At 42.0% G+C, this 21,594-nt stretch overlaps 1 protein-coding gene across 4 annotated transcripts in view; it reads left to right on the forward strand.

Annotated features, from left to right (window-relative positions):
* The window catches only part of cdh24b (cadherin 24, type 2b), a 160,370-nt gene that overhangs the window by 46,696 nt on the left and 92,080 nt on the right, over positions 1 to 21,594 (forward strand). For 3 of the 4 annotated variants that reach the window (XM_032531471.1, XM_032531474.1, XM_032531473.1), the window contains exon 2: positions 15,243 to 17,054. In XM_032531471.1, coding sequence (XP_032387362.1) covers positions 15,531 to 17,054 — 1,524 coding nt within the window. In that variant the 5' untranslated portion in view covers positions 15,243 to 15,530. Of the gene's footprint in view, positions 1 to 6,795; positions 6,842 to 15,242; positions 17,055 to 21,594 lie in introns of all 4 variants that reach the window. The other variant, XM_032531472.1, reaches the window with a different exon arrangement.

The raw sequence follows: 21,594 nt of genomic DNA on the forward strand, positions 1-21,594 counted from the left end.
ATTTTTTGGGAAATTGTTGCATTCCAAAAGGCCTGATGTTGCAGGATTTTTTAGAAAAAGTTTTTTTTGTTTGTTGCAATGAAGTTGCGGGAGACAGAGAAAGTTGCAAAAAAAGTTGTGATTTTTTTGTAGTTCTTTAATAAAAAAAATATATATATAGAATATAAATACTCTGTGCTGAGTTTTTGCTAGGACCTTACTAAACAGGCTCAGGATGCTGCAGATGTTGATATAATAGGACAATAGCTGGTGGATTTAAGACAAAAAAAAATGTATTGAATGAATTAAATTTGAACATGTCTGTCAGTGGCTTGTTGATCTTTACGTTGTGAGTTCCTTTCCTATACTGGCCTGGGACACATTCATTCGTTTGATAATGTACTTATTGGACTTTACCTTTTGCACCTAAATAACGAGCGTAGCTGTCCTCATTTAGGTCAATGTGTACGTCTCATCTCCGATGTGTGTGTGATGTTCGAGTCACACACGTCTTGGTAAATAAGGAAATTAATATGGCCACGTACGTGTGACTTTAACCTGTTCTCTCTCCCGCTTGGTCATTGGATCTCAGAGTCACATACTGTTACAAATTCTGGCACGTGGGACTGCTGGGATTGGTTTAAGTTGCGGGAAACTCCGGTTATTGGTCAAATTTGCGAAAAAGTTGAGTGATTGATCAAAATTGCGAGTCGCACCAAAGTCACAGTGATTGGTTGAACTCATGTGAATTGGCGTGATTGGGACATCGCAAAATCCTGGGGTTTACTGGTGAAACCCATCTGTCGATGGTTGTGGAGGAGTCTGAGTGCAGTTGAGTACAATCAGCAAAATTCAAAACTCAAATCCTGAAAAGGTAAGAAAATGAACTGCTGCTTTTGAAACTGGGACACGATTGAATGTGTAAGAAATGAACGCTTTTCAATAGAAAACATTTTGGATTTTACTGATTTTGAATTGAATCTGACCTTCACTTCAAGTGTTTTTGTGCTTCCTGACGCCTTCAAGTGTTGGATTGTAGGTGTTAACATCTGCCTTGCCTCAGAGGTTGTGTGCAGGATGGACCGCCAGCAGGTAAGGACACGGCTCAGGGTTAACAGGCCGGGCTGACTGCAAAAAAAAAAAGTCCCCAGAGCTTTTGAAGTGAGAGCCAGAAAAAAAAAAATCAAAGAGTGAGAGGTGGAAATGGAAAGAGAAAGCAGAGGGAGAGAAGGAGACACCAGGGCAAAGCAGAAATGACCTCTGCAGTTTTGTTGATGACATTAGGCCAAATGAGAGGAAAGATGAGGGAGAAGAGTGGAAACAAACTAAGCAAGAAGAAGGATTAAGAAAGCATCTGGTGAGGATGATCCAGAGGAGAGAGTGGGGGGGGGGACAAGAAGAGGAGGTGCAAGAGATTGATGAGCGAGAGTGAGAAACTAATTCTCACTTCACTCTGGGCTGGAAGATTAAGGAAGATTAGAGAGATAGAGTGAGAAAGGGAGAGAGATGGGGGTGATAACTTCTACCACATGCCACAGAAAGATCTTTGAATGCCTAATACCCAGAGAGAGAGACAGATAAAAGAGACAGAGAGAGAGAGGGGGAGATGAAACAACAAAAACAACAGAGTGGATGCGCAGGGAAGAGGCAGAGAGAAAGAGCTGGAGTGACAAGAGGATGGATAGATAAGGACAGGAGCAAATCAGGCTCAGAGGGGTCCTAATAGCAGTGATCCGTGAGCGTATAAACGTCCTTTATATTAGAAGCCATTTCTACCAGTGTGCAATAATCCATGCCATGGGAGCACGGATACAAAATCCAGGTCATCTATATACCTCTCCAGCACTTGCTTTTACTGAGACTTCCCATTGGGATTCATCCTCTTGTACTGTGCAAGTCTGTGTGACATTATCTTTTACATTCTGTTCTTTCACTTGCAAAAATAGGGAAACCTATTTTCCATTGCCACTGACATCTATTTATTCACTCTCTTGACTGTTGGTGCAACATTTTTAACAGAAACAGCTATAGGCTGCCATATATTTTCTAAGGAGAAAGAGGTGATGGAATGAATATAAAAAAGCGCACATAGACATAAGCGGGCACATAATGCGGACGGATACGCGCCCACGCACACCACATCACAATGTCTTTGACGAATGTATGTGTCCGCGCACTCGAGCACACACCTGCTACCACAGAAGTTTCGGTGGGAAACAAGAAGGGAAAGGAAAAGAGGGGGAAAGGGAAGGAGAGTGCTGCAGTTTCAGACTCAATCCGTCATGCAGGATTACAGTGTAAGCTTCTCCACGGCCATAGATGTGATTTTTATGGTAGAAACACAGGGCTTTTCTAAACGCAGCGGCCCCTGCCATCCCTGATCCACATTAAAGACAAAGGCAGAGAGCGGAGGGGACTCTCCCCCTGCGGTCTTCTCTGTCTGATGGCTGCTATCGCCATCTCCGATGCAGGGAGAAAGAGGTTTCCATGGGGTGGTTGGAGGGCGGCCCGAGCCCCCGCCTTGGTGCCCTCACACTTCTGAGGTGGGATCATTAATGCACCTGCATACTGCATGTGTCGAGGAAAAGGTGACCTTAGAAAATGACAAGAGACAAGCAGTTCGGCTCTTTTTTGATGTTGGGATTGGTGTGAAGTGTTTTTTTTTTTTTTGAGAGGATATTTCTGCTTGTGTGCGTCTCGTAGTGTGTGTGTGTCTTTGTCGATCCCCCACAGCCCGAGTCTTAAATAGAATTTCTTGTCCCAGTCCTGGAGCGGCGCCAAGACATCCCGAACATTACACAGCATGGATGTACCCCGCAGAAAAAATCAGCCAGAAAACAAAACACTGCCAAACTTTGATCTCCTACACCTCGCTGCAACACACTACTAAGACGGGCAAACTTAGCTTGGAAATCATCCTTCAACATACACCCAACATCCTTGTTGTCTTTGTTTGAAGTATCATGGAAGAAGGTCCCAACAAAAACACTGCTGCCACAAATATTGTTGGAAAGCAAAAATAGGGTGTGAACTGCTTGCCTATGTACGTAGCAGGCTATCATTTCAGCTGACGACTGCCCAGGAAACAACAAGGAAACAACTGCTACGCTGCTGATGATTTACTGGATATTGCACGACATCTTGCTGCACAAAGCACTCAGTTTTAAATTCCACATCCTTTATCCGATCCTCACCCAAGGTGGCCTTGCACTCTAACCTGCCAGAGATAGCGACTCAAACATGTCGCAATCTGCTCTTTCTCCCTGAGCCGCCGGAAAATAAACAAACTGACCCAAATAGAGAGAGACAAAACCAAAATGAATTTGAGATTGGGGCCACGTCATTAGAATTTCAAAAATATACTGTCAGCTATGATGCAGATGCAGGACCGAGTGTGCATGAAAGTCATACAAAGAGGGGAGGGGACGGGAGTATATGCTAATAAGGCTGGGGTTTAGTGACTTCAACAAGGGAGATTTGAAGCTGTCACAGTACAGGCTCCCAGGCCCACATGTTCACACACTGTTCAACTAGCGCAGCAGACTACAACAACATCCTTGGAATAGATGGTTCTGATAAAACACAGATAGCGCGTCAGTGTTGAATAGACACTGGCGAGCGGAGTACCATATTGTCATCGGTTCCGTAAAGATTGGGTCATCGGCCACCATGGGTCCTACAGTGTGTACCAGGGGGAAAAGGTGAACATTGTTATTTAATTAATTAATTATATGGGTTCATGTATTAACCTTTTTCGGATGGTGACTCCTCAGCCAATCAATGTCTATTTGGGACTTCTTGTCTCTGGCTGCTTGTCTATGAGTTGTGAGCAATTCAAACAAAGAGTGATCTTCCATTTTCATCAATTGCATTTGACTACATTATAGAGGCCTTTTAGATTCATCCTGCAACCCCTTGTGTGGTCCCAATTCCCAGGCTGGAGCCCACTGTTATGCTGTATATTCTGGAGTAGAAGGCTGGGCTGTGGTTTAAAGCTTATCAGTGACCAGTTTTGGTTCAGAGAGGGAAGAGGTTCCAAACAAAAGATATGTGTTCCTGTTTTTAGAGATGATCTGATTGTGAAATTCTGGGCAGATACTGACGTTTAAAATTACAATTTGGCGGATAGCCGATGCCAACGTTATTGTTTTTGTTGTTGTTTATTTTGTTGGCTGTTTAAAAGTCATTCAGCATTTCATTACACACCTTTGAATGAGCACAAATTCAATCATACCAGTCCAAAAGCAAATTACTCCAAATACCTTTTTTTAGCTGCTATACAAACACCTTCTGAATGAAAACTTTTTCAGTACTTATATAATCAAACATAACAAATTAAATTAAATATGAAGCGATTAGAAACAAAATAGGGCTAATTTTAACCTTGTTTTGTCGCTGATCTTTCTCCGAGAAAGTTTAATACTCCCACACGGCCGACATTTTCATTCACTTTCATTTGTAAACAAACTGCTCTCCTCTTATTCTCTAAGTCATGCCAGAGTTGTGTTCTGCCTGTGTCTTCTTCTCCGAATCAGCAGCTGCAGTAGCAGCATATGCATAACTACTTTTCTTCAGGTCCAACTGCAAATAACCCAGACAACACAGAATTTAGCCAGCACAACATTGATGTGACAGATTAACATCAGCCAGTGCCATCGGGGAATGTCATCTTATTTGCGGACAGGCCGTTGACAGTATACACGGAAAATATCGGCCGAGATTTGGTGCATCCCTACCAGTTTGAGTTATGCTAAGTAATGGATGGATAATCATTCAACTTTGTACAAGTTGTATTGTAGTAACTTTGGCGGTTTCCTTGTTACCATAATTCCAACAGCAGGTTGGTCGGATGGATTTCCCTAAACAGCCAATAATTAGATTTAGAACATGATGTCATGCTTATGTTAGTATTTAGCTCAAATACTCCTTTGATAGGCTGGGGTATGCTTGAAACTACCTAGTTAATAGGAGGTTCTGCCAGACCACGTCTAAGATAAATGTGTTTATAGCTGTTCTTGTTGTCATAGAAGAGGGATGATGAAGGGCTGCACAATTAATCAAATTTTTATCACGATATTGGCTTCCCACGATCAAATTTGCGTGATCGAGCAATATTTTAAATGTGTCATTCCGTTCATAGAACGTTCCGTTTTTTTTTTTTGCAAAGCCAGTCTACCACTGCCTAAACCACTGTCTGATCATGTGCCAGTCAGTTGTTCCTTCCATGCGCAGCTTAGTTTCTAGATGTACACAGTCACAGAGGATGGAGTAACGTGAGAAAATTTCACAACAGATAGCAGTCGGTTATACGTTGGTCACAAGGTTTACCAGTTTACCAGTAAACGCAACATTGTAGCACAATATGGATGTGAAAGCTGTTATAAATAGTGTATGTGACAATACAATTTGTTTTAGTTAAAATTAACAAATAATTGTGATAATTAATCGTGATCTCAATGTTGATCAAAATAATCGTGATTATCATTTCGGCCATAATCGTGCAGCCCTAGGATGATGCATCCCAGAAGGGCTAACATGCTTTCTTCCTAACATTTACGGTGCTATCCCTGATTGTACGCACAAAAAGTGGCAGGAGTAGTTGTGTTAAGATAAAAAATACAGCTTAGAAGAGACGTTAAAAACCTGTTTCCTTTCTCCTCTGCACACCTGGCCAAACACTGCATGAAAAGGACGTCCTTGTCAGGTTGTTGGTGTCTGAAAGTTAAAGATATTGAGTTAACGTCAGAATTGAGGTGCAGCCCACCTCAGTTCGGATGTTGGAAAGGGTGTGTGTGTGTGTGTGTGTGTGTGTGTGTGTGTGTGTGTGTGTGTGTGTGTGTGTGCGTATATACATACATACTGTAAATTTACCACATTTAGGTTTTTAATTAACCAAACACTTTCAGAACCATCCCTGTGGGGCTACTCCAAACTAAACATCAAAATATCACACACTTGATTTTGCAACTAGGAAATAGTACCCTGAATACCTGTGGACAACACATTGAGAGAAAGTTTTCGGTGCACATCAGCGGCTTATTGATTCTATCAGACGGCCATTAAAAAGCCAATCTTGCCTCTTCACTCACCGCCTGCCAGGATAAGAGATAAACATGAAAAAAAGATCCTTAAATGTTGATTGAAGAGAGAATCTGGCCGATTAAGTTGGAATATTGACTGCCATTATTCACTCTCCCTCTTAGCCAAAAGCCTTGGTGCTATCCTGCAATGTGCCATATCCTCCCTGTCAAATCATTACTTATCCCCCCCAACAACCTTGGGTGTGTTGTGTTTATTCATCTCTAAAACAACCGTCTTCCACCTCCCTCTCCACCAGCCTCTTGTCCATCCTCAGTGCCTCTTCAAAAGAACACCCTTGAAAGGTAAACAGCAGAGGTAGTGTATTAGCCTGCGGCTGCTGTTAATTAAAGCTAGACAAGACAACATTAATATATAGTGTCCACTGTCCACAGACTTTGCATTTTGACTTAAATATTTCTTGCATAAATATTGTTTCCATTGCATTTTAAGTTTTTTAAGTTTGAAATTACATTTAAATATTTAACAGCGGGGTACTTTGTAAAGGAAATGTGAAACAGCTTTTCCATTTAAAGTATATGAAAATGCAAATGCCAAATCCAAATTGGATTATTGCGTTTTCATTTTTACTCAAATAACCCATACATATGATATGTGGAAAATGATAACGTTATTGTTCCATATCCTCCCTGTCCATTCATCACATATATATTATCACCAACAACCTTGGGTGTGTTTATTCATCTTTGAAACGACCCTCTTCCATCTCTCCACCAGCCTCCTGTCCATCCTCAGTGCCTCTTGAAAGGAAAATCCTTGAAAGGTAAACAGCAGGTGTGTGTGTGTGTGTGTGTGTGGGGGGGGGCTTGAATTAAGTGTGGTACAGTAAAGCGTCCCTCTTTCCAATAAATTCCTAACTTTATTAACTGATCTATGATGCTTTGTGGCTCATGGAGATGATAGGTGAGCGTACTCTGAGCTCACGCTTAAAGGCTCTTTTAGTAGGTAATTTTCTTACAATCTGTCTCTGACACCTTGCATAAGGAAATATGTCTTTTCTCATTCTTATATCTTGATACACATATATACATTCTATGACACACACACACACACACACACACACACACACATAGAGCTTTGGGGAGACAAGTCCATCTGCAATTCCCGAGGACTTGTTGAAATGTCAGCTTGTGTTGAAAAGGATCAGATAGCTTTTTGATGTTCCACGTTCAGTCAGGCGGAAGAGGAAGAGAGACAGGCTTGATAGGCATCAGGTGTAATTTTGGTAACTGCTTTGGCAGCGGATGACTCACCATTTAGGAAACACAGGCTGAGCACCTACCTAGAAAGACATTGGCTCAAACCAGATAAGCTGGCTGATAAAAAAAACATCCCCTGACCTTTGTGCATGAAGATCACTGAAGCTGATCAGTTCCGTCAACTTCTCAGCACAGAACCAACACAGGGGTGGATAGATGTAGTTGTAGTTTCGTAACATAAACATAAGAAGTGGGATCATCCACCATGAAAAGAACATTATATTTTCTTTAAAAAATAAAGGATAGATTTCCCCTTGGCACTGGTGTTTATAAGTAATAAAAAATTGTCAGACTACATTTGAGATTAAAGCAACTTGTTCTATGTTAAATACTTTACCCACAGTAAAGTATAAAAGTGCTCAATCCAAAGAGAAACGCACACAGCCTGTGTTTAGAAAAAATGCCTTTAAACGAGCCCTCTGGACTTCTGTACAGTTATGTCACAACTATACTATACATGTATAGAAAGTGGCTCTGCAGTGCTGTTACAGTCATTCCATGCAGAGACTCCGAGAGTGCTGGTGTGGAAGACCCGGAAACGCTGACCAATCAGGGCAAAATGTTTTTTTTCGGGAGGGTGGCCTTGAAGAGATAGGTGCTAAAACAGTTTCAGACAGGGTGAATACAGGTCTATTCTGACAGTGAGTTGACAATAGTGTCTTTTTTTTACATTAAAGCATGTAAACATGTTCTACTAGAAATCCAAAATACAAGTATGAAAAGGAGTTTTTGCAAAAAATCATAAATCACATTTCTATATATATTCTCAGTTAAAAAAAAAAATCTAATTCAGACTGCCTTCTGTATCTTTGCTGGGCTCAATTTTAGTGTACAGCTGACACAAAACAAATTTAAGAACATAATGTATACAGTGCTTAACAGACATAACACGACCAGTTTAGACTCTCTTAAAATTAAATGGGGAACTGACCTAGTTGAAATAATGCCAGGGGCAATCTGGCAAAAAATAATACAGAGGATTTATTCCTCCTCAATATGCCTTAAAGTCCGTGTCACAGGGTTTGTCTTCTAACAAATTTGCGCAATTTGTTTGTTAATAATAAACATTTAAACTGTTATCCATTGTATTTGATGTTGTTGGGTATCACAAAACGGAGAATAATACAAAAAAGTAGATACTCTTTACAGCGGTTTGCAATGATTCTCCTTTCCCCCACAACGCATTGCATTACTCCACATTGAGGAGACAACAGACCAAAGCCCGCTTGAGAGTGACAATAGATAGAGAGAGAGTATCGAGAGACAAGTAAGAGTGTTCAATGGTAGGTACCGCAGAATATAGAACTGCCGTTCGTAGACTAGATCAGAGAATGTCATCCGTAGACAGGCTCTGACTAGCGACAGCACTCGTTGCTGCATTGCTAAATGATAGCAACCCACCAGGACACTTTGCTAACTCTCCACTCATTCTCCACGGACAATTTCTCATTCACGTCTGACATGTTTGAAATAATACGGCTGCGGGCCATCGTACATGTTATTAGTGGTTCTAGCCACCTCTCTTCCCAGTCAGTTGCTATAATTTTAGTACTAGGCTGAGGCTTGTCTCCTCCATGTCGCTATGCCAATGTTACACCATCACCGAATTGTGTTAAAACCCCCCCCCTGCTATTACCAGAAATGACAAATACTGGTCTTTAACACAATTTGGAGACATTTTTTAAATGAGATTCATATCTTGAGTGCTTTATGTCAAGGCGGCTGTGGCTCAGTGGTAGAGCGGTTGCCTGTCAATCGGAAGGTGGTGGTTCGATCCCTGCCCCTGCAGTCATTGTCGAAGTGTCCTTGGGCAAGACACTGAACCCGATTGCCCCCGGTGCTGCGCATCGGAGTGTGAAGTGTATGATGTTATCTTGATGAGCAGTAGCACCTGTACGGCAGCCCCAGCCACAGTGATATGAATGTGTGGAATGGTGAATGTTCCCTGTAATGTAAAGCGCTTTGAGCAGTTTTAGACTGGAAAGCGCTATATAAATACAGCACATTACATTTACATTTATGTACCCATTAATCGACAGTGGTGGTTAACCTGCACCATAGGCTTTAAAGGGCTTTTGTTGTGTGAACCTAACCACAGACAGGACTCAGGATGCAAACCCCTGACCCTTGCTGTATATCTAACCAAATGTAGTGCTTCATTTACTCAAAAAAACAAATAATCCAGAAATTAATTAAGTAGATTAGTCAGCACAACATAACCAAGAAACCTATTTATGGAACAGAGAGCACTAGTATCCAATCCTGTCTTCAGATACCCAGAGTTTAGTTTAGTTGTTGGATTAGTGCTGTTTAAACAACTTCCAATCTGAGAAAACGGCACTGCTGAGATTCATCTAATTTTTTTTAAAGTTCACTACCCTGCTGATCTACCTGCAGAGTTCCTTACTGCCATCCACTATCTCATCCAAATTTGCATCAGTCTTTTGGCCAAATTAGTTATTTTGGAGGTCTTTGTAGGTTTCCATAGTTTGTTCTCAGCTTTACTGTTTTCATGCTACAGAGTAAAATTAAGTAGTTCTTTAATATTTATCATTGCTGATAGGTGGAATATTTAAGCATGTAGGATTTCAACTGTATTTCATCTATTCTAAGGGTCTTCCACAGAAGGACTTAGTTTGAGGTACAACGATCCCACAGTTGAGAATAGATAGGAATGTGTCAATCTATTAGAAGTGTCTTACAAATAAGAGTAGTTTGAATGTAACACTGTACCACAGAAATAGATAAACTGAAATGTTTGAGGACAAGAAGAAAAGTATATAGGAGGAGTTTGTTTGACGTTCATAGAGACACTTTGGGTACACACGTGTGTGTACCAACCGTTATCTTCTTGTTCAATAATTGAATGAAGCTGCATTTAATCTAAATTCAGTGGACTCATCATGTGTGAAGTCTCCTCTATCATTTCTGGTTAAGATTCCCAAACACCAATTGCATATAGCAGATCCTTGGTATGGCACCACTTTCTGCCTGGTTTAACCAGTAATAGATACACCATGCTACTTATGCATGATTTATAATTTTAAAAGGCCTGAATGATGAGCAGAATTTTGCTGTAAATCACAGGCCCTCAGTGGGTCAGCACTGTCACAGTTGGTATATCCAAACACTCTTAGCCAGACCTTACAACCAGACAAATCAGACTGAGAACTACTTGAACCTATGCCAAGGCAGTAAAATATGGGCCACAAATGTTGTCCCTGTTGTGACCTACTGGCACTTCTCCTGGCATTGTTTCTCTGGACTGTCTGCTGTCAAGATTTATTTGATCTTTATGGCACCTCTCACAGTTTATATACTGTAGCCTAAGATAAAACAGAAGCTGAGGAGCTTGTCTTTGGAGTACACAGTACAGCTGTAGCCAGTTGCACCGGCTCTTCAAAAGTCCAAAATGTTTGTACATTTACTAAAACAGCAGAATTGTTTTTGCTCAAAATAACATCAGCAAGCCTGAACTACCCATTTCTAATGTTATCACAACATTGAATGATAATTTCCTGGAGTTATTTGTCTCATAGATATGGGTATGAAGGGGCCAGCTACACCTACTAGTAGGTTGAGAAGGCTGTTATCATCAGTTCACATGGTAACGGTTGACGTTAGCTTGGTCCGGCCCTGTTGGCGTTACTTTTTAACGCTCTTGGAATCTCGTTGTGAATTCAAACAAAACTAATCTTACTGGGTTAAGTTTAGGAAAAGATTGTGGTTTGGGTTCAAATTCTTATGTTGTGGCGTTAGTTAACATTATCATCTATTACCAATACCAATGTTTTAATTGGTGCAACACGTAAATCACCAGTTTTAAGACTAGTATAAACCAGAATGGATGGATGGAAGATTGGATGGAACTCTCATCTCAGGCTTGCAATTTTCAGTACGCATACTGTAGTTTGAAATGCATGCTCTACAAGCCTCTGACTGTTGCCATTTAACCTTATTGATCTAGCTGAAAGCCAAGCAAATCCAAAGCCCCCTGTCACAGCTCTGTTACACTGAGTCTCTTTAGTCTTAATCTCACCAACAGGCAAACAGCCACCCATAAGTGGGCTGAATTTCACAGGTCTTACACCATGCAAAACTGTATATTCATTCCACTGTTTTGTTCTGTAAAGCTGTGCGCTGTCACATTGTACATTGTTTACCTGCTGTTCCTCCACTCGTCCTCCACAAACCTTAAGCCTCTGGGGAATTATCTTATGTCCATAGGCTGACGCTATGTACTCTCCCAAGGGAGGTTAGCACCTGCTATCAGTATATCAGTAAAGCTGAGACAGACGAGGCTGGGGACAGAGGGGATGAAGGTACTTATATATTAACAGGCAAAAGCCCCTGCTGCTTGTCATCGCCACATACACTGACAGGTCTGCTTTTATCTGCAAAAGTTCAAGGCGAGGACGGCGCTGCTTTACGGCGCTTTGCACTTAAACTACCCGTGCGTTTTTCCAAAAAGGACCCCTGCTTCTTCCTGCTGCTGCAACATCTCTTCTCCCACACATGCTTACATACTCAACCATTCTCCCGCTTTTCCTCCTTCTCCATCTCTTTTTTGAAACTAACCTTTGTTACTCCATGCATAATTCTTTTGGGGTGGATGCTTTTTCTCTTCCCTCCTCATGTGAGTGAGAGCTCCCTTTCTTCTCTCCGACTTCACTGCGTCCAGAGAGGCAGTCCCCAGAGCTTTCTTTAGATATAAGGGGTAGGATGAGGATTTCTGTGTGTGCGCTCAGAAATGTGTGGAGTATTTAGGTTTTTGTGTGGATGTCTTCATGAAAGCATGTTGGAGAGGGTAGATGAATGTGGCTTTCTGCAGGCATTTTATATGCATAAGTACATAAATAAAGAGAATGTTTTGTCAACAGGGCTTCAAGTCACACGGCATGTGTGTGTTTGTTCATTGCTGTGGAGAGGGTGCGTGTGGGCGTGCTGCTGCTGTTTGCCTGTTCGACAGGAGGGTTACCGAGTAAAAAAGAAGACAGACAGCAAGCAAGGAGGTGAATCGTAATTAAAATTTTCAGTGTCGTTAAGTTGGTGACAGCTCACGATCGATGGCGAGGATCTGCCTCCAATACTAATAATTCAAAAGACCATTTAAATTGTGGGTGGAATGGGACCAGTAAGGGGGAATTCATTAATATATTTATGGCCCCAATTAATCAGATCACTGACAAACTTGCTGTAGGTGTACAAAACTTACAAAGAAATACAGCTGTATTCACATGGTTTTAAACTCTTTCAAATATACTGCAGTTATACATTTTCTATCTAATTAGGAAGTGAGAGCTCCCTGGAGCTACCGAATGTATCACCCTATCATCTCTATTTACTAGAAATCATGTCAGCATATGTTAAGGCTACAGGTGAAATCCCCATCCTGATACTTGCCGGTTCCACAAGGATGAAAACAACAATTTTGCCATATTAAATTATAATAAAAAACTGTAATGAGGAAATATGAGCTCCCTTGTACTTCAAACCGGAGCACCCAATTATCTTCACTTATGTACTGGCTGTACAGGCCGATGCACCCAGGGTAATGAATGAACAATAGCTCTCTACAAAGGTGCCCAGCACAATGTGAAAGGCTTTTGACACAGATCAATATGTTACAGAAATGCCTGGACTCTGCTTGAGTGGAATTTTGGCCTTGAAGATGGTGTAAAAGACAAAAATGGATGAAAGCGATTTTCTTTCCTACTATGGTGCTTCAAAAACTCCTTGCATTGAAAAAACGTCTCATACAAAATGTTTTAAATTTCTGCTCAGCCCGCAACGGTGCCATGTTGATATTCTGCCCTGCATCTCGCCACCTGCCCCAGGCTTGTTAACAACGTGCCCGTGGCATTGATTGCCTGGCCATCAAACTCCCACCTGATAAGTTCCCCTGAGAGAGAAGGGAGCCATGTCATTGAATTCACCCTGATCGCCTGCTCATGCTGTATATGCGAGATAACACACAGCCAAAGCCAGCCTCACATCCTCTGGAATGGCCTCAGTGATGTTTATATATAACATGTTCTGTAGATTTTGCTGCAGCATGTTAGAGCTATTTTATGTAACTTCTAGATACATCATATTTTACCGCATTTTATGATTTGAGGACTGGATTTATACGCACAATTATGGCGTCGTAGCCTGTCGTCAAGATGGTGGACACCTGTCACTTCCAATGTAGCAAGGCCGAGGAAGCGGATTGGCTGATTGATTGAAGCCTCAGAGTGCACCGAGGGTGAGGGACGCAGTGACAGGCCTGTGATTGACACAGATGAGAGAGACGAAAAGAGGATAGGAGGGAGCTGCGGTTGGAAGACAGGATACTAAAACAATAGCCAGTTAAAGAGAGAGGATAGAGGGAGATTTAAGGAGATTGATAGGCCGAGAATGAGACAGGTGGTGAGTGGGAGAGGTGGGGAAAAAAGAGAACGCGGAGGAGGAGTGGATAATCTGTTTTTTCCGTTACTGTTCATCAAAAGGATTTTTTTTTTTTTTAGTGAAAAAGAGACTGAGAAAAGAGGCTGAGGACGTTGAGGAGAAGATGAGAGAGAGGAACAGGGTGAAAAGTATTCCACATGGAACATCCCAACTTCAGTCATGCCCCAGTGAATGTGCTGACAGGGTCTGTCTGTGCCACAGCGGAGCAAGTGTCATACACTCTGACAAACCACACCGCACTGAACAGGACTAGATGAAAGTTGAACTACTTAACCCATAGGCCACAACTTTTCATTTTTATTTATTTTTTTACACAGGAAGAGCGTTTAAACAAAACATTGATAGCGGTTTCCATTATTTATTTTCAGTTTGTAGCTATATATTAGGGATTTTGTTCCAGACTTTTTCCTGTAACAGCACATTTCCTAGATTTACCTGACTTGTTATAAGGCTGGGTTAATGTAATAATTAACATTTTAATTAATCTAGCTCACTATACGTAGACAGCAACTAACTAGACTTGGTCTAGACTTGAGGGGGGTGTTGAGGTGAAGTAATTTTTTGCAACAGAAAGTCTGGAGTTTGAAAGATGTGGGCCTTTACAAGGCGTGTTGCATTATGGGCTATGTAGGATCCAGTATTTTTTTTTAGCCTGACCCATGCCAGGGACTTAAAGACATATATAATTTTTGACTATTCTTTTTTTGAAAATGAAATCTGTCTTGTGAGTCAAGTTTTTATTTACACATGCCTGGCTTTTTCTGCACACATAAGTTTTTATGTTAAAGCAATCAGATGTGTAGGCTGATGTTCCTGAAATACAACTGAAGTGATCAAAAAGCAAGCACACTGATTAATACTTGACGTTTTGATTTGGCGTAAGATTTTTATTTGAGGTTTAAGTGTGAGAGACACGCGGAGAGTGTTAGTCAGATAAGTAAGAGCCGAGGAACCGTTGACATCACTCAAGGCACAGTGTACAACAAAGCTACATACATACAGCTTGTGTCTGTATTGGGATTTTCACTGATCAAAGCATAGTATTAATCCGGCCAATTAATCACGCATCAAAGTGATATGAAGCTATCTGGTCCCTTTTTGCACTACTGTCAAGAATCCTTGACAGTAGTTCCCATTAATCACTGCTCAGAGCGTTTTCTAATAGTGTTTTCCTATCTTTTCCATGTAGAATGGTAGGATGATAACTTTGTCTCTGTCTATCTAATAGATTTGAGAGAAATAAAACACTTGGGTCATTATGGAGATATAAATTAATGTGTGTTCTGGGCCTAAAACAGCCCTCTGTGCTGGTGCAAATGTGATTGCTGCTCTGTTAAAAGGCCTGTCCTGCCTGCTTGTCTGCAAGCTCTCCTACCTGTCTATGTTGCTTCACTTTTAATTAACGCAGTGCAATGATTACATTTTTAACTTAATTATCTTTATCTTCCTTCTCAGGGTGCCCAACCCTCCTTGGGAAACTGAATGAGACGCTTCGCAAGAGGAGTGGGAAAGAACCAGCAGAGAGAGGCTTGGTGAGATAGAGGAAGACAAAGGCAGCGTGAAAACAGAAGAGAGAAGAAGTGACTGACACCTGCCCTCCAGCTCCAGTGTGAAGGGCACAGAATGAGAGAGTAAGAGGAGGGGCATGAAAAGAGGGAAAACAGAGGAGAGAATGAAGACAACCAGAAAACAAGGCCTGCCTCACAGCAAACCTCGCTCAAATTAGACATCTCGCCACAAGACATGATGATTACAAGAAACGTGCTCCTATTGGTTTCCCTGTGCCTGTGGGAGGGTCTCGCGGGAGTTTCCTTGGCCAGTAAGATTGTTCGCAGGAGAGGGGTGCTGAAGCTAGGGGAGAGCAGAGCTGCGGACCAATGGGATGCAAGCGTGGATGCGAATGCAATGCCCGTGGTGACTTTTAGAAACCTGATTAGTCATGAGCAGACGGATGACGCAGGATCTTTTCCTCATTCCAAAATATTGCAGAGTCATGCTGCTCCATCAGTAGCTAACAAGGAGTGGCAAGCTTTCAAGCCCAAGCGTGAGGTTGACTCTGTCAATAAAAAAGCAGTGACTTCGCACATATTAGTCAATAACAAGGAGCTAAACCAGGATGTAAAGAAAGTCAAGAACAACAGCAAGACGGCTGAGACTTCTACCAGGACAGAAAGGTCAGAGAAGGCATTCACAATCCACCATAAGCCAGATCTACACACCAATAAAACTAGGTTTAAATCAGGCTCTAGATCCAGGAGCAGACCTGATTTGAGTGTCCATACTACAGGTGTGCCAGGCAAAGGATTCAGTATAGATTCAAACCGAAAGTTGAACCTCACTGGCAGTTATGGGGTTCTGAAGCTGCTGTCGAAAGAGAACTTAGTTAGGATCGTCAATTCCCAAATGCAGAGCGTTCCCAGCCTGAACTTTCCGAGCAAGGGCAGCCGGAGCAGGAAGAGAGATTTGATTGACGTTAATCACAGACAGTTGGAGGCTCAGAAAGAGTCGAGACAAGATATGGCTGTCACTCAGCTTCACACTGGATTTGATAATCAGACTGCATTTCCTTATTTAAGTGCAGTCACCCCCCCAGATCTTAATCGAGACCAGGGAGCCAGCACTCGTATTAATCCACTAAGTGAAGTCAGCCCAGCTTTAAGTAAAGGGCAGGGCAACTTGGGAATGCCAGGTTCAGATAGTGGCAATAGCAAGAGCAAACACCCCGTCCGTTTACTGTCAACACCTCGCAGCGAGGTCAGTCTCAGCCCCTGGAAAGAAGCACCAATCAGCCAAACGGAACTGCCATTTACATCGACAAAACATCTCCCAGTGTATGCTCCCTCTGAAACAAATGATTCTCCGCCATCTGTGCTGACAATCCAACCCTTGGGAGCACGGCCGGGGAACAGAGCAGCAGATTCCCATAGAGACCCATTAACAGAGTCAGTTCACACTGCTCAGACAGAACTCAGCACAGCTCAGTACCCTGCAGATGAAGACAACAAACTTGTCAACAGCAGTCATGTCCTGAGGCTCCACCCAGCTCCCGAATGGAGCCACGGTACAAACGACGCTGGTATTCAAGCTGTCGATCCAGAAAATGAGAAGGGCCTGGTGTTTGAGGAGGCAGAGTCCGAGGTGGAAGAGGAGGTGCGTGACCGCATGGAAGGGAAGGGGTCGCGCTCTCGCAGCAGAAGGAGCTGGATCTGGAACCAATTCTTTGTGATCGAAGAATACGCCGGGCCTGAACCTGTGCTCATCGGACGGGTAAGGAAAAAGACAAACTTCATCCATCATTAACAAGGGCGGTGAACTATTTTATGAATGTTTTATGAATATTTAAGACACTGTCACATGTCTCTTACATGGCTTATTTAATCCCAGGTCCTTCTCTCAGGTACACACTCTCTCATACAAGAAGTGCTTAGCATAATTTAACGCCACAGTCACGCTCCAAGTTTTATGTGTGCATTCTTATAAACCTGCAATTGGAATTGATTTACATTGCTCTAGTGCGGTGTGGTGCCTTCCAGCTAGCAGTAAAAACTTCAATGAATCAATGGTGTACTGAGGCACAACAAAAGCCCCAGATCCCGTTTGCCCAAGGGGCTAGTCATGATCTCTACCAATCTGCGTCCACCAATGGAAATTGACATATCCAGGAGAATTAATAGCTTTACTTTTTCCTTCCACCATTGATCCTCACCCTGAGGCAGAAAGCAAGAGTAGTCAGTGTTCCCTCATTTCCCTGTAGGTCAGATCTGTCAGCTCTCCTCTCTCATGGTCAGAGGTCTGCAAGGTCCCGCTAATGCTATTTCATTTAGACTGATTTACACTTGGTTTGACAGGATTTATCATTGCGGTCTACCTCGGCACAACACACACAGGGCTGCAGTCCTATTGCTCTGCTCTGTAATTTATGAGAATCAATGACTGGACATGTCTCCACCCAAAGCCCCAGCACACACTCCTTGTGTCACGTGAACTGGAGAGAAGGGGTCTCGGACCCTGCACTGGAAGGGCTGCGCTCTCGGTTCTCAGCAGCCAACTGTCTCAGGACCCAGCTGCGCTAGATGAGCTAATTTATAAGCCTGTGTGGCCAGTTTGCTGAGCAAATGAATAGTAATGATCCCTGTGTGACTGCTGCAGGCTGTTGGAAACCACAGAGTTAGAAGTTGGTGTGTGTATGCGTGAGTGCTCGAAGTTGCGCTGGTGGTTTGGAGCTTCGGCTTGGTGGGAGCCGTATCGTACACAATAGAAAAAAAGGCCCAAATTACTTTGTGTTTTTTTATTTTAATATGCAGGTGCACACAGATGGAAAGGAGCCTGCAGCCCTCCCTGAGTGTGCCGATGATTAGCCAACATTTAATTTGGCTGTTTTTTCCTTTGCACTATGACTGATGATGGTTCTTTGCTGGATGCTATGAAGCACTGTTAGTGGCAATGGAGAAGATGCAAGAGCTAGCGGTCCAGCTTACAGATGGCACCGCGTGTAAAGCCATTAGTGCCAATCTGCTGTGTCAAGCAGGTATTTATGCCAGCACATTGTATGGCACTCAAGGAGGGAACAACGCCAAGCCACACACATGCCCATATGATAGTGCTGACACTTGGAGTACACCCAGAACACTATTGTGTGTGTGTGTGTGTGTGTGTGTGTGTGTGTGTGTGGTGTGTGTGTGTGTGTGTGTGTGTGTGTGTGTGTGTGTGTGTGTGCTGGGCTAGAGATGCGTACGATTAGTACCCTACTGTATTAGACAGTGACGGCATACATGAATAATGCTCTTATAGATCTTAATACGCTTATGAATTTTTAATCTCCTGCTGTGCTCCAGTGCATGCCGGGGCTATAGGTAGAGAGATCAATGCGGCCACGCTGCCTTGTTTTTTCCCCTATGAGGGACCTGATTGTGCTTTAATGGAGAGAGCTGCGATGGAGAGCTTGAAGAAATTGACTGTACAGTTCCACCTGCCAGATCCAACACAGTCCAAAGACTCAATCAGCTGCAAAACACTCATGCTTGTGACTCATAACACGTGTTTCTATTTCAGTCGGCTATACCGTGTCCACGCACACAGACAGACACACAAACCATGTACATCTGAAGGTGTGATTCTGTATTTAATTGTGGGCTCTCTTAAATCCGCCCTCTAACACTGATTCACACTGGGCTTTTTTTCCCTGTGATCTCGGACAGTTTGGTTGCGATAAATCTCTACTAAAGCTGGAAACAAGAGCCAAGACTCTAATCTGTGATGTCAATAGGAGACAAAGGCTCTGCTGCTAAAGTGATAATGAATTAGGGGCCAACTGTGTGGACACTGTGACACCAACCAGTGTTATTTTGCATGGATATTTATAAGCACTTTTGTTAGAAGTGCTATAAACCCCCCAGCTCACTTGGTATTAAATCTAAAAGAAGCAGCCAATGAGTCACCAGCTGTCCATTCACTGTTGTTGGAGTGCCCTTTGAAATCTCTTAATACCCTCAAAGATCTCAGTTTTTGTTTACTGTAGTATGTAGTTTTTTGGAGAGTTGTTCAGGTCCAAAAGAGTTTCCAAAAAAAGGCAAGAATAACTCTTAAGTTAGTTTTTCTGTTCTCTATTTATGTCTCTCTCTCTCTCTCACACACACACACACACACACACACACACCACACACACAACACACACAACACACAGACCTTACACACCACAAACACATGCATGCACATATTCACGCACACACAGGCGCGCAGATGATGCCATGTTACTATATTTTCTCACGCTGGAGTGTCTCTGTCCCATCATAATTGTGAATTTAATTGATGCTGTCACATGGCCTGTAATGGGGTTTCAAGTGATTGCAGAGGCAGTGTGAAAGAAACACAGATTTTTCTTGAGGAGAAAAGGCGGCTCAGCAGAGCTGGGATTAAGAAAAAAAAAAACACTTTCTGATTAGCTTTTTTTTCTCTCCTCTTGAAATGCAAACTCCCTAACACCTTGTGTGGGGAAACAACGTGATGTGTGTTAGTAGTATAATATATATATAATATATATTAATATTATATATTAACATATATATTTCTTCTTCTCTGGTAGGAAATAACAACGTCTCCATCTTGCCCTGTTTCCCCTTTATGACATCTTAAGTGTGTGTGCGCTACCTGGCAAGTCGGAAAACACGCATATGTAATTTTCCAGTGCAACAGGAAATGGACCTAGGCTATCATCATCATTAGCATATCATTAACATCATAATTAACATACATAATTCATAGTTAGTGAAATATTACACAATTAACATTATTATCTCTGCCACACATGACCCACAGCAGAGTATGAACATCAGACATCAATGTGAATCAGTAATAAATTACTTTAAGATTCTGACTCACCAAAAGATACCAACCGATTCCCAGGGTAGTGAATACATTAACAGTGACTGCTGAAAACGGCTTTGCTAAATGCAGTTAACAGATTCCTCCAGCCCAAAGGCATCTAAAAATACTGTATACAAATAACATAGTTATTGACCACTCTGGTATTGATAACTGGGTGCAACGTGCACACACACAATATTGCGAAAGCGCTCCTCGGCGGTGTAATGCAAGGGAGAGAAGGAGGCTGTCAGAGGAAGTTAAGTGCTGGTCTTTGGTGTACGTGTGCATGTACATTATGTTTTCCTCCGAAGCTTACTCGAGCAAAGCCCTCTTAGTCATTAGCTACAAGCCAGTGGTGGAAAGTAACTAAGTACATTCCCTCACGTGCAATTTTGAGGTAAAGTGCTTTTACTTAAGGATTTATATTTCATGTTACTTTATATTTCTGCTCCACTACATTTCAGGCGGAATAATCCAACCATTATTTTACTTTTATTTCTCAGCTAGTTTTGCAAAGGCAAGTCATATGCATGATAAACAAAGAGACATGATGCATTGTTGTTGATAAAGCTTCTACACTAGTGGTTAAATGAGCTAAAACTCCACTTTGGCCGCTTTAACATTGAAATGCTGCTTAAATGTGAACGTATCCAAACAATACTCTAAATAACACTAAATATGAAATAGTAAGTACTCTGAAAAGGATCTTTCTGCATGACAGATTTTACACATGATTGATAAAAGTTGTCATTTCTTCTGTGGCTCTGCGGGACATAAGAAAGCTTGAGAAAATAATCCTGATATTGTCATGGATATCTGGGCTTTAGACTTCAAATTTTATCAAAAGGTCTGCTTTACAAAGTTGGAGCTGGAGTTTGTGGCTGCTTACCACACGGGGGGGGGGGGGTTTACCTATGTATATATACCATATATATATATATATATATATATATATATATATTATATATTATATACACCATTGAATTGCATTTTGGGAAGTGTAGTATCCCATGTTGTTGGAGCTTGACTAATAGAAAACGTAAGGATATCCCCAACCTCTTAAGGAAAGAAAAAACTACCCCTTTAAAGTCCTTTGTTGTATTTCACGTTTCCTGCCTCCAGTTATCAATAAATATTTAATTTTGCACGGAACTCTGGGACGTGAATTATTAAGACCGTTTACCACCAGTAACCATAGGTTTTGCTAAATCAACCAGAACAGATATCTTATACCTTGACATACATGTCATCGATGATCTTTGTGCTCACTTGAGAAACTTTAAACGCTTTGAATGCAGGACCTTTACTTGATACAGAGTATGTTTACACTGTGCTACTGCTACATTTACTAAAGGCAAAGGTGTCAATATTTGAGCCTGACCTGAATGGAGGCTGACATAAAGACACAAAGGACTTGTAGATTGTAAATACTTATTTGTGACAC

This window comes from Etheostoma spectabile, chromosome 12 (assembly GCF_008692095.1).
Source record: "Etheostoma spectabile isolate EspeVRDwgs_2016 chromosome 12, UIUC_Espe_1.0, whole genome shotgun sequence".
In the NCBI taxonomy this organism is placed as follows: domain Eukaryota; kingdom Metazoa; phylum Chordata; class Actinopteri; order Perciformes; family Percidae; genus Etheostoma; species Etheostoma spectabile.